Source organism: Halichoerus grypus, chromosome 13, assembly GCF_964656455.1.
Source record: "Halichoerus grypus chromosome 13, mHalGry1.hap1.1, whole genome shotgun sequence".
NCBI classification, from domain to species: Eukaryota; Metazoa; Chordata; class Mammalia; order Carnivora; family Phocidae; genus Halichoerus; species Halichoerus grypus.
Window position 1 is genome coordinate 284,570 of NC_135724.1, and position 14,785 is coordinate 299,354.

At 44.7% G+C, this 14,785-nt stretch overlaps 1 protein-coding gene across 5 annotated transcripts; it reads left to right on the forward strand.

Annotated features, from left to right (window-relative positions):
- Positions 1-7: 7 nt before the first annotated feature.
- Positions 8-13,212, forward strand: TXNL4A (thioredoxin like 4A). Of its 5 annotated transcripts, none has more exons than XM_036119876.2 (4): positions 8-96; positions 361-573; positions 9,811-9,914; positions 12,794-13,212. In XM_036119876.2, exons 2-4 carry the CDS (start codon positions 421-423, stop codon positions 12,963-12,965), a joined length of 429 nt encoding a protein of 142 aa, XP_035975769.1. In that variant the 5' UTR covers positions 8-96; positions 361-420; the 3' UTR covers positions 12,966-13,212. The 5 variants fall into 5 exon arrangements, with proteins under 5 accessions (XP_035975769.1, XP_035975770.1, XP_035975771.1 ...); XM_036119877.2 differs by having other exon boundaries at positions 22-96; positions 358-573; XM_036119878.2 differs by having other exon boundaries at positions 22-96; positions 388-573.
- Positions 13,213-14,785: the final 1,573 nt, after the last annotated feature.

Below are 14,785 nucleotides of genomic sequence, written 5' to 3' on the forward strand. Positions count from 1 at the left end.
GGCGGACGCGCGCACGCTTTCGTCGGCGCGCACGCAGCGTCCGGCACGCGTACACGCTTGGAAGGACCGCAGCGCGGGACGCTGCAGTCCGTAGAGGTGCGAGCGAAGGCCGGTGGGGGGGCCGGGGGGCAAGGGGGCTGGGAGGGAGGGAGGGGGCGGGAGCCGAAGGAGGCGGGAGGCGGTCGCCAGGGGTCTCCGCGCCGGGGCTGGGGTCTGCGGGGCGTCCTCTCAGTCCCGTCCCCCTTCAGGGGTTGGGCTGGGGGTGGGGGGCGGTGGCGAGGTCCCCATGGCCCCGGCCCCGCCCCTCAGTGGGACCGAGGGGCGCGGGCGGGGTGACGCTCAGCCGCCCTTGCCCAGCAGTCCGCGGGAAGGAGCGGGTGCCCGCAGTTCTCCTCGCAGCCCCCCGGACCCGCCTCCGAGATGTCGTATATGCTCCCGCACTTGCACAACGGCTGGCAGGTGGATCAGGCCATCCTTTCGGAGGAGGACCGCGTGGTGGTCATTCGCTTTGGGCACGACTGGGACCCCACCTGCATGAAGATGGACGAGGTGCTCTACAGTATAGCCGAGAAGGTAACGCAGCCCGGCCGCTGCGCGTGGCGTTCCGGGTCAGCCTCGGTGGCGGTCGGTTCCCTCCGCCTGGCCTGTCGGCAGAGTTTCAGAGTGCGGTCACACGTGCGTCCCGGCTCCCTGTTCACGCCTTCCTTTCTAACGCGCAGCCCGTTCAGCAGAGACGCTGTACGCATTAGCTTCTGCCTTCTTCTGGGCGAGGTTCCGTCGACTTTCTGGTTTTAAAGAGGTTCATGATTCCTCCTCTGCAGGGCCAAGAACAAAACACACTTCGAGACTTTGGCAAGAACGATGGAGTTTACTTAAACTGCTTAGTTTAAAAGGATTGTCCACTTTGGGTACATTGTTTCTTGTGTTTGTGAAGCAGAACATTCCTGCTAAGCGGATGGTAAACCCTGTTACTTTTCTTCTGGTCTTTTCCCCTCCATACTCTTTGTAAGTCACTTGATTTATAGCTTCCAGTGATTCAGTTGCAGGAGATGTTAGGAGAAAATAGAATTGTGCTCCTGATTTTTAGTATTAGTACTGTAGCTTGTCCTGGTGCTTGTTTGCTGATAAGGGAAGTGCCGTCCTTGGCACTGCTATGTAACCAGGGCTTAGTGCTTTTCTGTAGTTTCTTCGTGGTGATTTGAAGATAACTTTAATTTGGAGTTTTGCAATTGTAGCAATAGGACAAAGAGCAAATACATTATGGTGTTAATAAAATATCTAACATTGATATTCCATAGATAATTTGAGAGGTCATTTTAATGAAGAGTAAAAGTAATGGAAACATTGAAGCCATGTTTTCTTTCAGAGGAATAAGGGGTTAAAATAACTTGGTAGGTAGTAACAGATGTAAGGATATATCTTGTATTTAGGAAAGGAAAATTTGTCTGACCTTCTGGGACATCTGGGGGGCTCAGTCAGTAGAGCGTGAGACTCTTGATCTTCGGGTCCTGAGTTCGAGCCCCACATTGGGGTTAGTTTACTTAAAAAACAAACAACTAACCTTGCTAATTTTTACTCTGTCCTATTTGGTAGAAGAGGCAAAGTGCGGCATGGGTGGTGGCATTGGGAACACAAGAGACCGTTCTTCCGTGTCAGTCATCATGAGCATCACTTGGAATACTTGTGAAGTGCATCTCAGAGGTTCTGATTCTGTTGGTCTGGGGTGAGGTCCAGAAACAGCCCTTTTAAGAAGCTGCCCTGGGAATTCTGATGTGACTTTGAAAAACCCCTCGACGGAGGTCAGGATCAGAGTTGGCATGCTGTGGTTACCAGCCATTCCCTTCCTCTTCCTCAAGGAGCTTGAGGAGGTGCCTGGGGAACTCGGGAGAGCAGCAGTTTCCTGACACTGGGGATCCTCCCACTTGGGGTCAGAAGTCATAACTGAAGTGGTGCCAGGAAATCATTTACGCCTTGCTTAGGTTATAGTGGTCAAGGGCAGATACTGCCGAGGTCAGTGAGGAACTGCCCACAAGCACTTTTCTGAGAAGCACACTGCTGCTCTATTCACTTTGAAATAACTTAGGGTGTGTGTTCTGAGTTCTACGTTGCAGGTGGTGGTATAAACATCAGGTGACGACCAGCTCCCCCTGCCCTCAGCGCAAGGTCAGGATGCTTAGAGATGAGGTGGTCATTTGGCTCTTCACATCTGAGCAAAACCAGCAAAATGCTCTTAGCTAGGAGACAGATTTTGTGTGTTAACATAAGCTTTTAGGGACTTTTATAGGAGTCTTTTCTCATCCCTTTATGTCGTTATAGACTGAATCTCTGTATCGTTGGTGGACGCACTCTTTTTTGGTATTGACCCTATTGATAAGAACAGCTTAACTGGGCTCACTTTGAGTATTTTTCTTTGTTTTTTTTTTTTAAGGTACTTTTCCTTTTGTCCAAAAATTTTAATAAACTTTTAATAAAATATTATTACAGTACAGTTATTAAAAATGCAAACTTGAAACGCATCACAAGTTTATTGCTTTATTTTCTTCTTAGTATAAAGGCAAAATAAGAGTTTATAATTCTGGAAGCCCTTTTTGGGGAAGCTCAAGAGGAATTTTTGAAATTTAAGGTTTTAGTATAAAGAACAACTTAACTCTATTTAAAAATCTCCCTCTGCAGAAATGGCAGATGGTGGGGGATCTTCCTCATCTTGTTACGAGCCCTGTTTGGATACCCCAGCTGTTTTAAAGTGAGTAAAAGTTCCCCTGTTTAGGCTGGACTTGATTCGATTGTTTCTCCTGGAATGTGTGTTGACTTGCTTGGCAGCGCCAGCCCCCAGACCCCCCCCTCACGCTGGGTTAGTTTTGAGCTGCACTGAAAACCTAAGAGATCTACGAGACAATTTTATAGATGTCTGGAATTTGGTAGAGTGATAATAACAAAGTTTCCTGTTCAGCAGCTGATTTTATGCGCAGCCTCAAAGAGAGACTGTTTTGTGTACCTCTGAGCTATCTTGCCATTTTGTAGGAACAGTTTGTCACAGCTCATCCCATGATGGGAAGGAATAAATGGGACATTTAATTTTTGTGTGTTAAAAAAACCCCATACAAATAGAGTTTAAAATATGCAAAACCTCAATGATATCATTGACTCGTGATCATACATTCTAATAAAGTTGTATATAAGACAACTATATGTATGGAACTTTTGGAAATGATTTTAAGGGATCATTCTTAAGCGTTGCATAAAGTAAATCGAACCTTATTGGAAGTTGATGTACAGTCAAATGAGGTATCTCATAAGGGCCAAGAAAATGCGTATGTTTGCTATGGATTTGTGTTTCTGGGTATGACAGCCTTGGAGCTAGCAGCAAGCTATGAGGGGCAGGATGGAGTGCTGGCTAAGAGTAGGGACCAAGCTAGCTCCTGCTACTTACTCCCATATGATCTTAAGTAACTTGTCTCTGTGCCTCATTTTACTCATCTGTAAGAAAAGGACAATAGTGCCTAACCCGTACAGTAGTCGTGAGGAGAGAATTAATAGAACAGACTTCTGGAACACTTCTGTCACATGGCAAGTAACATATTCCGTAATCATTAGCCACTGTTATCAGCATCATCATTCACATCACAAAATTTGCAGGAGTTACTGTGATAGAGCTAATCGGGCAAATAGTTTGGGAAAATAAAGTTACCATGCAGTTTTTTGATGGCTTTGACATGAATCACCTAAAAAATGGCTCTTCAGAAATAAAATACATAGTGGCAATTGACAGTCCAGAACATGTTTTTCCAGCATTTTATGTGGGTTCTTGGCTGGAGGAGGAGCTCTATTTAGAAGGTTGGAATGGTGGTATACTGTGCTGGCCTTCAGTCTTAGTGATTCGCATGAGTTACTTTCACTTGGAGACAGGTCATGTAGAAGGACTGCTAAACAGCTTAATCAGTGACCTGCTGAAGAAAAAGGAGTGTGCTTATAAAATGTATAGGCAACAGGGCTGGAAAGGATGTTTACTATTATAAATGATCAGCAACTTGATAATAGAAACAAAATTTGTACATAGAGTTCTTGGTTTTTAAAAAATACTAGTAACAACCAATTAAAATTACTGCAAACATAGTAGGTAAGATATTATTTTAGATATAGAAGACTTATGCAAATAAGTTTAAAGTACCATTTCAAAAGATGACTCCCATGGGTAGAGAGGCAAAGAACTTAAAAAAGAGGAAATTCTAATGGTTAAGTAAACTTCAGAGCCATACACATTAAAATAGTGTACTATTGTTTCTTAGATATATCAAAGATAAAAAAGGTACTTATTGTGGTGTGGAGAAAGTTAATACTGATATCTTTTTGGAAAGCAGTTTGGCATTGTATGAAAAGCCTTAAGGACTCAGTCACCCTCCCTCTTCAGTAGGCAAACTTGTATGCTCTACAAGACTTTTGCTATAATTTCTAGCAAACTGGAAGCACTGACAATCAGTGTCTGATGGTAGGAGAGCATGGTGATGACTGTAATCTCTAGTTTTTGAGCATTTAGACCAGTTACCTTGCCAGGTGGGACACAGACCCCTGACCGTGGTCCCCATGACGACTCCTGAGGTAGGGATGCCAAGTAATTTGTCCAGACTCGGAGATGGACAGTTGGGATTTGAACTGGGAATGTCCTCAGCACTGGATGGAATATTATTTGGCCATTAAAAATGATTTTCTAAGCTTTTTAAATACCATGGGCATTTGTTAATGATGTCAGCTGGAGAAAGCAGGATGTATGTGATTTCCTCACGAGTGAACATGTGGGTCTGGGGAAAGGGAAACACTTTTCACTGTAAGACACTCATTCTATTAATTTTATTTGACTGTCATATATTTTTAAATTACATAACTTGTTTAAAAAATACTGGGCTGGAGCATCTGGTTGGCTCAGTCAGAAGAGCATGCAACTCTCGATCTTGGGGTCTTGAGTTCAAGCTCCATGTTGGGAGTAGAGTTTACTTAAAAAAAAAAAAAAATTCTGGGCTGGACACATGGCAGTGGTTTTTCCATTCCATTTCTATATTTTCAAAGTGAACATTTTTTAAATGGAGAAAATATAGTAGATACCTAGCTTCATTTCAGTTTTATAAAAAATACACGGGGTTATAGTTAAGCACAGATTCCTTAATGCAAGTGAAATGTTCAGGCAAAATAGTTCAGACCGTGTGGAAGGCATCACGGCAGAAGCCATGTAGCCCGTGTTAGGAGAAGCTTTGACAAATGGAGGCTTTTCCAGAGGAAAAAGACTGGCAGGGAGGCACAGAGTTGGAGGAAGTCCACTCGGTGCTGCCTGGTGGATGCGCGAGCCCTTTCTCTGCAAGTCCGTGAGAACCTCTGTCCAGAAGTGGCACCATCTCTGAAGGCCGGTCTCTTTGAACTATGAACTCAGGATTACATAATTAAGCTCATGCTGTCCAAAAACACATTTTTAGTGACAATAATGTGTTTCTTGCATTCCAAAATACAAGTTTATTGTTAAAGTTCATTCAATAAACATTTACTAGTACTGTGTGAGTCAGGTACTGTTTGGCTCTGAGGACACATCGGTAAAGACACAGACATGGTTCTGAGCCTCACATTTATCTGCAGGACCATAATGTAATTCATATAGGGGGGAAGAAAATTAAGTACTGGGGTGTCACTTGGTGGTTTACTTCTTCTTTTTTTTTTTTTTTTTTTAGAGAGAGCAAGTGAGTGAGCAGTAGGAGGGGCAGAGGGAGGGGGAAAGACATTCTCAAGCATTCCCCACTGAGCATGGAGCCCGACATGGGGCTTGATCTCAGGACCCTGAGATCACAACCTGAGCTGAAACCAAGAGTTGGATGCTCAACCTGACTGTGCCACTGAGGTGCCCCTGTTTATTTTACTCCTGAATGAGCTAGAGTTTTCTTACTCACCGTTGGAAGCAAAAGGAAATAGGGCCTGCTCTTAAAGTCTCACTATAAAAACCAGCATTTATAGTATGAAAATTATGTGATATCATTGAGTTGGGGTAGTTGAATGTCCTCATGAATAAAATAGATGAGATATATTTTGATCACTTTTAAGAGGATGTGGTTTCGTGTGTCAATTTCTGCTTTAACTTGGGAAATTTGGAGGTTCTAGGAACCAGAACCGGTTGGCTAAATAATTCACATTGAGTCAGAAAGGCATCTCGGGCTTCCGTTGGATTGGCAGCTTATGCTTTAGGAGGCAAATGTACGTCCATATGTCTGGTTATACTATAATGTTAATATCTTCATTTTAAATTATGGTATCTTTGTTTTATATGCAAAAAGTAATAATGTATCTCTGCTTAGTGAAATTCAGGTGTAGGCAGAAGGTTAAGAACTCACAGGGTCACTTTGGCCAGGACAGCTGTGCAGAGGAGCGTGCTGCTATCCTGAGGGATGTGGAAGGAACATTTTGCACAGAGGCTCTTTGGACCAGTGGTGCACAGTGCACATCACCACCCAGCCACCTTCTCTTCTTCCACAAAAGAGGGAGTTGGGGATGGCCGGGGGAGACCCTACCTCTCTACACCTGAGACCCTCAGTGACTTCCCTCTTTTCATAGCCAGGCTCCTTGCAGGGCCTGTCCATACTTAATTCCTTGTGTGGGTCTTGCACGGTCACTGATGACCTTCCAGTAGCCAGAATCACAGATGCCCACAGCCTTCGTCTGACATGAGCTCTCCGGTACTTGACCCGCCGTGGATGGGTCCCTTGACTTGGTTTGTGAGTGTGCCTCCCTGGCCACCCCTGTCCTTCCCTTGGCTCTCCAGTGGGCTGGCTGGACCAGCCACTGCTGGATGCAGACGGCAGTGGTGTCCTTGGCAGAGCCATCCTGGAATTACTTGTAAGACCTTCTCTCTAGATGCTCCTTAGTTTTCTCAAGTCCCCAACCCACTCCTTACTTGGAAACAAACAAGTAAATAACCTGAACTTCTTGGGCCTAGAAGGGCCCTTGTCTGCATTTCCAGGCTCACGTTCCACCTCTGACCCCATGTCCCAGCTGCTGCCTCTGCCCTTTCTTTGTTCTCTCCTGGCATCTTTATCTTGCACAGGCAGCCCTCCTAGCCTGGCACATTCCCCACTCCCCCAGGACCTCCTGCCCTCTTCGGGCAGGCTAATTCCTTCAAGACTTGGGTAGGGAATCCCATCCAGAGGTTGGGCTTTGGAGCCAGATTTGGTGAGTCTCAGCTTTGCTGCTTGCTTCCCTGTGCAGCTTAAAGTCGCTTTGTCTTCCTGAGCCTTAATTTCATTGTACACAAAACATTAATAATGTCTCTATTTGGGGGTGTTAAAAGAATTAGAAATAAGGCGTGTCTTGCACAGAGTGGGCTCTCAGTCTGTGGTGAGGAAAGAGCATGTTCCAGGTTTGGGGGTAAGTGAACTTGACGTGATACTTTGCTTCCCGCTAGAATTCAGAGTGGGGGTTAGATAGACCAGATAGAACAAGAAGGCAAAGGAGATGTAGACTTGTATCTTTAAACAAGTTACTTTTATTCAGTTGCCTCCTGATTATGAAATGTCTATTGAGTTGAGTCCTTATGTTATTTAAAATTTTTTGCATACAGTAAAAAGGACAAAAGTTGTGATTTTACTTTTTTTCTAAAGTACATAATTTATAGTCCTGCCCACTGATTTTTAGTCTAATTGAATATTTACATGGTGATTCCATAAGTTAATATTTAATATAATAATTGTTAGTGGTGTTTATTTTGTGCATCAGCCAACAGAGCAAGGCATTGAAGAGATAAAAATGAGTCAGGGTTCCTACCTGACCATTTTGTGTATATTTATACACACTGACCATTTTATGGTCTTAACTTCTGTGCTGCAGTTTCTGTTTTATTTTTAAATAAAATCAGAATACAATTGATGAGTTAACCATGAAAATAAAACTGGGTTCTGGTGGCCTGACCAGCACATTCTCACTGTTGGCACAGGAAACCAGGATTTCAGAGATGGGGATCAACAATATAAAGGTGCTGCATTAGGCTTTTTGGAAACGGTGTGTAGACAGCGGGCACATGGTGGTGTCAGAGCCCTCACGCAGAGAGCTGCTGCTTGAGGGTTTTTTAGGCTTTCTCCTGACCAGTGCTGTGGGGCAAAAGGAGTCCTCGTTAGATGTAAACTTTTTTTGGTGATGGTGGCTTAAGTTTCTCTGTTAAGTATTTTTTAATAGTCCCCAAAGCAGAGAGGAGCATACCCCTCTGACCCTATTGCTCAGGTTCAGCAGTTCCCAATACTTTGTCAGTCTTGTGTCACCTGACCCCTGACATTTTTTATGCTGCAGTATGTGAAGCAAATCCCAGAAACCACATTATTTCATCTGCAAATTATATTCAGAATTTTAGAATTAGTTTTGTATGCATTTCCTGGGGCTGCAGTAACAAAGCCCCGCAAACTGGGCAGAGGAAACAACAGAAGTCTGTCCTCTCACATTCTGGGGGCCGAGAGTCCCAAACCGAGGCGTCCGCAGGGCCACGCAGCCTCTGAAACCTTCTAGGGAGAATGCCTCCGCACATCCTCCATGCTCTGGAGTCATCCGCCATCTTTGGTGCTCTTGGCTTGTAGATGTCTCGCTCTCTAAAAGTCATCCATGGCCACTTCTCTAAAGGACACCATCAGGAATGGCCGGTCTCATCGTAGCTGATGACATCTGCAAGGACCCTCTTCCAAATAAGGCCACATTAAGGCCACATTCTGAGGACTGGGGGTTAGGACTCCAGCACATCTCTTTGTGTGGGGGACACAACTCAGCCCGTAACGTACAGATTGGTATAAGCTGCCCGGAAGGCACTGAGACAGCATTTATAAGGGCTTTTAAAATGTCACGTCCTTTGTTATATTCTATTTTAGGAATTTATCTTTGGAAATAATGAAATATGTACACAAATTAAGGGTAAGAATGTTCATAGGTGAATAATTGGTATTAATGAAAAATCTGAATTATTTTCATGAAAAATCAGAAAATAATGGAAGAATGGTAAAATAATGACATAACCATTTGATAAAGTATTATGTAGCCATAAATATTGTGTTTGGGGAAAATATATAATTTGTATAAGAGAATGTCCATAATTAAAGCAGGATATAAAATACTGTGGTATGATCACATTTTATTTAAACAGTATAGACAGATTTATATGTCTGTGTGTGTGTGTGTGTGTGTGTGTGTGTGTATAACAGAAAAAATGGGAAAGAATTTACTAAAAATATTTGTAGCAGTTAACTCTGGGTGTTGGGATTGGAAGTGATTCTGTTTTATTAATAGTTTTCTGAGTTTTCTAAATCCTGTCTGATGAACTTGGAATTCGTGAAAAAAAATGAAAGAATATTTGTTATATGCAATGTTATTTGGAGTACTAGTCTACTCATATTTGTAGGTGTTCAAACCTAAGTGGGAGAAACATATGGCTGAATTCTAAAGGCATGTCTTAAAGCAGTTGTTGATTGTGTGCAATAAAGTATTTGGAAAAGTACAAATTTAGAAAAGTTCATATAGATTATTACTAGATCAGCATGAATAATGTATCTGTGGACATTTTCTGCAGGAGTCCCATAACTTGGTATTCTGAAAATGTGAAAGCAAGGTTAACAGCCAGTTGTCAGGACCCTGAACGTGTTGCATTATCTGCCTGCGTGTTAGCGCTCCTGGGAAAAAAATGTTGGGGAGTTGGTTTGAAAATTGTCCTCTATACACAAATTCTTGTGTTTGTTTTTTAATGTGCTTTTACAGAATAAGAAATTGATGTGTTATTTTATAGGGTTTTTTTCAATCTCTTACTTTTAGGTTAAAAATTTTGCAGTTATTTATCTTGTGGATATTACAGAAGTGCCTGACTTCAACAAAATGTATGAGTTATACGATCCGTGTACTGTCATGTTTTTCTTCAGGTATGTTCTCTTAAAGTTAACACTTCAGTTGAACGTTGTTGGTCTGGAAGTTTGCTGTAATCAAGATATCTTTACATTTGATGGTATTTATGTAATAAAGTTGAGTAACATCATGAGTCAAAAAAAGGTTGTGGAGATTTAATTCGGAAAGAAATCACCATTTGGCATTGTTTTTACTTGTCAAATTTTCTGTTTATTGTTACTACAAAAGTTGACAAATAGCAGTATTAAGCATTAGACATACCCTGTTCCTAATGGTAGGGAATGTCTGGGTGGATTGTATAGGGTGTGTATTGGCTTTATGTTCTGGGTAACAAATGAGCTCAATGTTCTGTTGCTCAAGTTCGGGCAGGCTCAGTGGGTTTCCTCTCAGGGTCTCACGAGACCCCAGTCACGGGCTGGGCCCTTATCGGCGCCGTCAGTCGGGGAAGAAGCCACTGGCTCATTGGGTTGTTGGCTGAATGCAGTTCCCTGTGGTCAGGGGCCTGAGGTCGCTGACTCCTTGTTGGCTGTATGCTGGGCCCTCCCTGCTCCTGGAGGCCCTTCCATCTCCAGAGCCTGCACCATCTCTGCAATTTCCTGTTCTGCTTCTACGAGGCTGTGAATGGAATAGACTCACCCAAATAATCCAGGATTATCTCCTTACTTTAAAGTCAGTTGACTAGTAACCTTCAAGACATCTGCCAGACTCCATTTGTCTGTAACGTCACTGATGGCTGGCGTCTCATCACATCACAGTCCCAGGGACGAGGGCAGGAACTTCATGGGGTTGAATTTAGGATTTTGTCTACCATGGTCTGCCCTCTGGCTCCAAAGATTCACGTCCTTCCCATATGCAAAATCAGGTATGGATGAGGCTTCTTCGGCTCCTGGACACCCCTTATCTGTGGCCCCAGCTCTCCCAGTACACAGTGTGGGACAGCATAGGAGATAGGTCTGGTTTCTCAAGGGGACGTGAGAAAGAAGGGGCTGACACCCCAGCCCCGGGAGGGTTCTGCCTGGGCTTTCCTGCCTTTTCCAGGAAAGGTGTGTGCAGCTGGGCCATTTTTCAGCCTACTGCAGCCAGTAGCATTTTGGGGTTCTGTCATCTCCCTTTCACTGCACCGTCGGTCCCCTGCAGCCCAAGTCCCTGTGCTGGGCGTCTGCGAAGATCCGGGAGGCACACCGTTCCTCACTTCGGAGCTTTCCTGGGCTTCCGCTCAAGGTCGTGTGGCCTCTTCCATGTCTCTGCCATTTCTGCATTGCAGCATATTCTGCCATCTGGAGGGGCTGGGACTTCATTCTTTCTGTTAGCGGTTCTTACGCCACGTTGTCTGTCCACAGCAGGGAGAAAGCAGGCAGCCCCTTCAAGACTTGGCTGTTTCCTCAGGTGCACATCCAGGTGCATCCTTACGACTTCTGCTTTTCCCAGAAGCAGGACAGTAGCCCTGATGTCCTGCCCCCAAGGAACAAGGGCCCCTTTCCTCCATCCCCAGCAGTGCATTCCTTCCTTCCTTTGGAGCCCACACCAGCCGTGCTCCCCAAGTCCGTGTTTCTACTAACAGGCTCTTCAAAGCAGTCTAGGTCTTTTCTGTCATGCTGCTCAAAATTCTCCCCAAACCCTTCAGGTGCGACTGGTGAGGGCCATCTTGGGTCCAGCCTCCCACTGCCTGTGGCCAGCCTGACCTAGGCACAGTGGACGCTGTGGTGGAGGAGGCTGCAGAAAGAAGGCGCTGGATGCTGGTGTGTTAGGTCTGGCGCTGCTCTCAGAAGAGAAGACGAACCTCCTTCCACTCTTTCTAAGACAAGGCATCAGTACTTAAGTTAATTTTCTCACCAAATGCGTATATTGAGTCCTGCCAGGTTTTGTGGTCTAGCGACAGGACATTAAGTCAGATAAGACAGGGTTCCTGCCATCACCGAACTGCACGGATTGGCAACAGCTGAGTAAATGAGCAAAGGGAAACAGGTGCCAGAGGACGGGTATTTATAGAGACAGAAGTACTGAGTCAGTGTGGCGGGAGCTGAAGGACATCTGGAGGAAGTTTAGAATGAGCTCGTGCATTCCAGGGGGCGGGCACACGGGCATGAAAAGTCAGGCCATATCAGGGGAACCTGTAAGAACGTGGTGGCTGACAGGTGATGGAGGGAGGAACAGGGTCCAGAACCCCAGATTCCTGGGCCCGAGTGAGGATGTGCAATGTTATCCTGAAAGTAAATGTTTGCAGCAGAGAAGAAACATCAAATTTGCCTTTTGGATGCTCACTCTGGTTGGAAGGCGGCCAGACCGGAGACTTCAGGATGGAGTACTTCGTTCTTGTAGAAGTGAAAAGTTAAATAAATGAAAACTAATCTTCAACAAACTTGGAAAAATTAGTGCACCAAGGACAACAAGGGTTAATATCTTTGTAAAGTACACATATAAATTCATTTTAAAAAGTAGCCTCTTAAAAAATAAATTTGTAAAGTATCATCTACTTCCCTAATTGTAGAATTGCAAAATATACTGACTTCACAATTAGGACTTTATTATTAATAAAGTGGTACACTAGGCACTCACAAGAGCACCATGAAAAACTCATATTGTATTTCCTAGGTAAATTAGTAACAACCCTCTGGAAAACAGTTTCACTTTCCAAGTGACTGAAACTGTCCTGTAGGGTGTTTGTCCTAAGGGAGTAGCTAAACAGAAGACTTGCACCGTGCATGGCGAGCGTTTTTAAAATAGTATTTAGGTTGTTTCCATCTTCTAAATCGTGGTGGATCCTCTTGACTGTGTGTGTTCTTAACTGATGTTAAACAAGAGCTTGTGATGGTGGGAAACAGAAGGCATTTTTTTTCACGGAACTCTTTTTTAGAAGGATTTTTGTGAGCATTGACCCCCTGTCTCCTCTTTGCAGGAACAAGCACATCATGATTGACCTGGGTACTGGTAACAACAACAAGATCAACTGGGCCATGGAAGACAAACAGGAAATGATAGACATCATCGAGACTGTGTACCGGGGCGCCCGGAAAGGTCGCGGCCTGGTCGTGTCTCCAAAGGACTACTCCACGAAGTACAGATACTGAGCTCAGCCCAGCCTCCATGCACAGAAATGGTGTGCAGTTGTTTTCATGTGGAAATATTGGAAACTATTTAAAGCCTTAGAGAAAGCGTTTGGAAGAGAATACGAAGATGAAGGGGTTGGAGGGTCTTTGCAATAAGGGTTGCATGGCCTCAACTCTTCGCCTGCCTGGCCGTTGTATTTTTATATTAGCAAATATCTGTAAATATTTAGCTGAAATAAATAAAATATGCAGTGATGGAAAGTCATAATTGCTTGTTTTTTAAGAAACTTGCCATACAGATTACTGATTTTGGCGGTCTGAAATTACTTGTCATCTTTCCCATTGGAGTGGAATTCAGGTGTATGTCCTGTGGGGCCAGTGTGTTTGGTTCGCCCGGCGGTGGGGATCCGTGTGAGCTTCCCAGGGCTGCCGTAACAAAGAGGCCCAGACTGGGTGACAACGGACGTGAGCTGTGTTGCAAATCTGAAGGCAAGAACTCCAGATCCAGGGGTGGTCGGGGTGGTTCCTTTGGGGCTGTGATGGAGAATCTCTGCTCCCTACCCCTCTCCCAGATTCTGCTAGTTTCTGGCAATCTTTGGCATCCTTTGGCTTGGTGCTTCACCCCAGTCCTGGCCTTCATCTTCACATGGCCTTCTCCCTGTGTCTGTGTCCAAATTTCCTCTTCTTATAAGGACACTGGTCATTGGAGAGGGCCACCCTGCAGCAGCGTGACCTCACCTTAACTACTTACATCTGTGATGACCCTTCTCCAAATAAGGCACATTGTGCTGGGGATTACAGCTCCCGACATCGCGGGGCGCCTGGGGGGCTCAGTCGGTGAAGTGTCTGCCTTCGGCTCAGGTCACGATCCCAAGGTCCCGGGATTAAGCCCTGCGTTGGGCTCCCTGCTCAGCGGGGAGTCTGTTTCTGCCTCTGCCGCTCCCCCTGCTTGTGCTCGCTCTCTGTCAAATAAATAAAATCTTAAAAAAAAAACCAAAAACCTCCTGACATAGGAATATACGGGGTTGGGGGGGCACAGTTCAACCCACAACAGAATCCAAAGGCTTGAGTTCAGAAAGAATATACACTTGGGGAAAAAAGTGTCTTATTCTGGTTATAAAAACAGTGCAATAAAATAATGATTCTTGGAGTTTTCTTTTTAAATATGAAGAGTAAGGGTTGTTTCTTATTCCTCCTAAGATCGTATCTAATCTACTGAAGCGGACTGTATTTTCTGTAGAAACCATGACCCTTCGGTACATGCAGTTAGTTTCCTTGTCACAGTCTTGAGTTTCTCTTGCCCCAGCAGCATGTTGGTGGGTGGGTGGTCGGGAACTTCCCAGGCACATCTTGTGCACACAGGCTCTGTTGTGAAAACTCCGTCTTCTCTCAAGTGAGGAGGGGTAGTGTCTGCTATCCCGTGTGTGTCTTAGAGCAGTGCCTGGTGGCCCTTGGTGGTGTGAAAGCAGTCTGCCATGGCCAGGCTGGCCGACTGGCTGAAACACAAGTACAGACCAGCAAGTACAAACGAGGTGTGCTTTAAGTGGATTTAAAATTCAAATGCAAATCCTCAGCTTTGTTGCTGCAGCCTTAATTTTCCCATTTACAAAATTTCCCACATCAAATGAGGGGCTAGTGGAAAAATCTCGGTGACCCCAAGTACCTGGCATATGATAGACATTCAGTATTCTACTTCTGGCATTTCTCCAAGATAGAACAAACAGCCAAGGATCACATGAAAAACTCACTAGTATTACTCATCAAGCAAATGCAAATCAAAGCCTGGAGATGCCAGTTCACACCCGCTGGGGTGGGTGTGCATAGATCCAGAGGGTCCAATT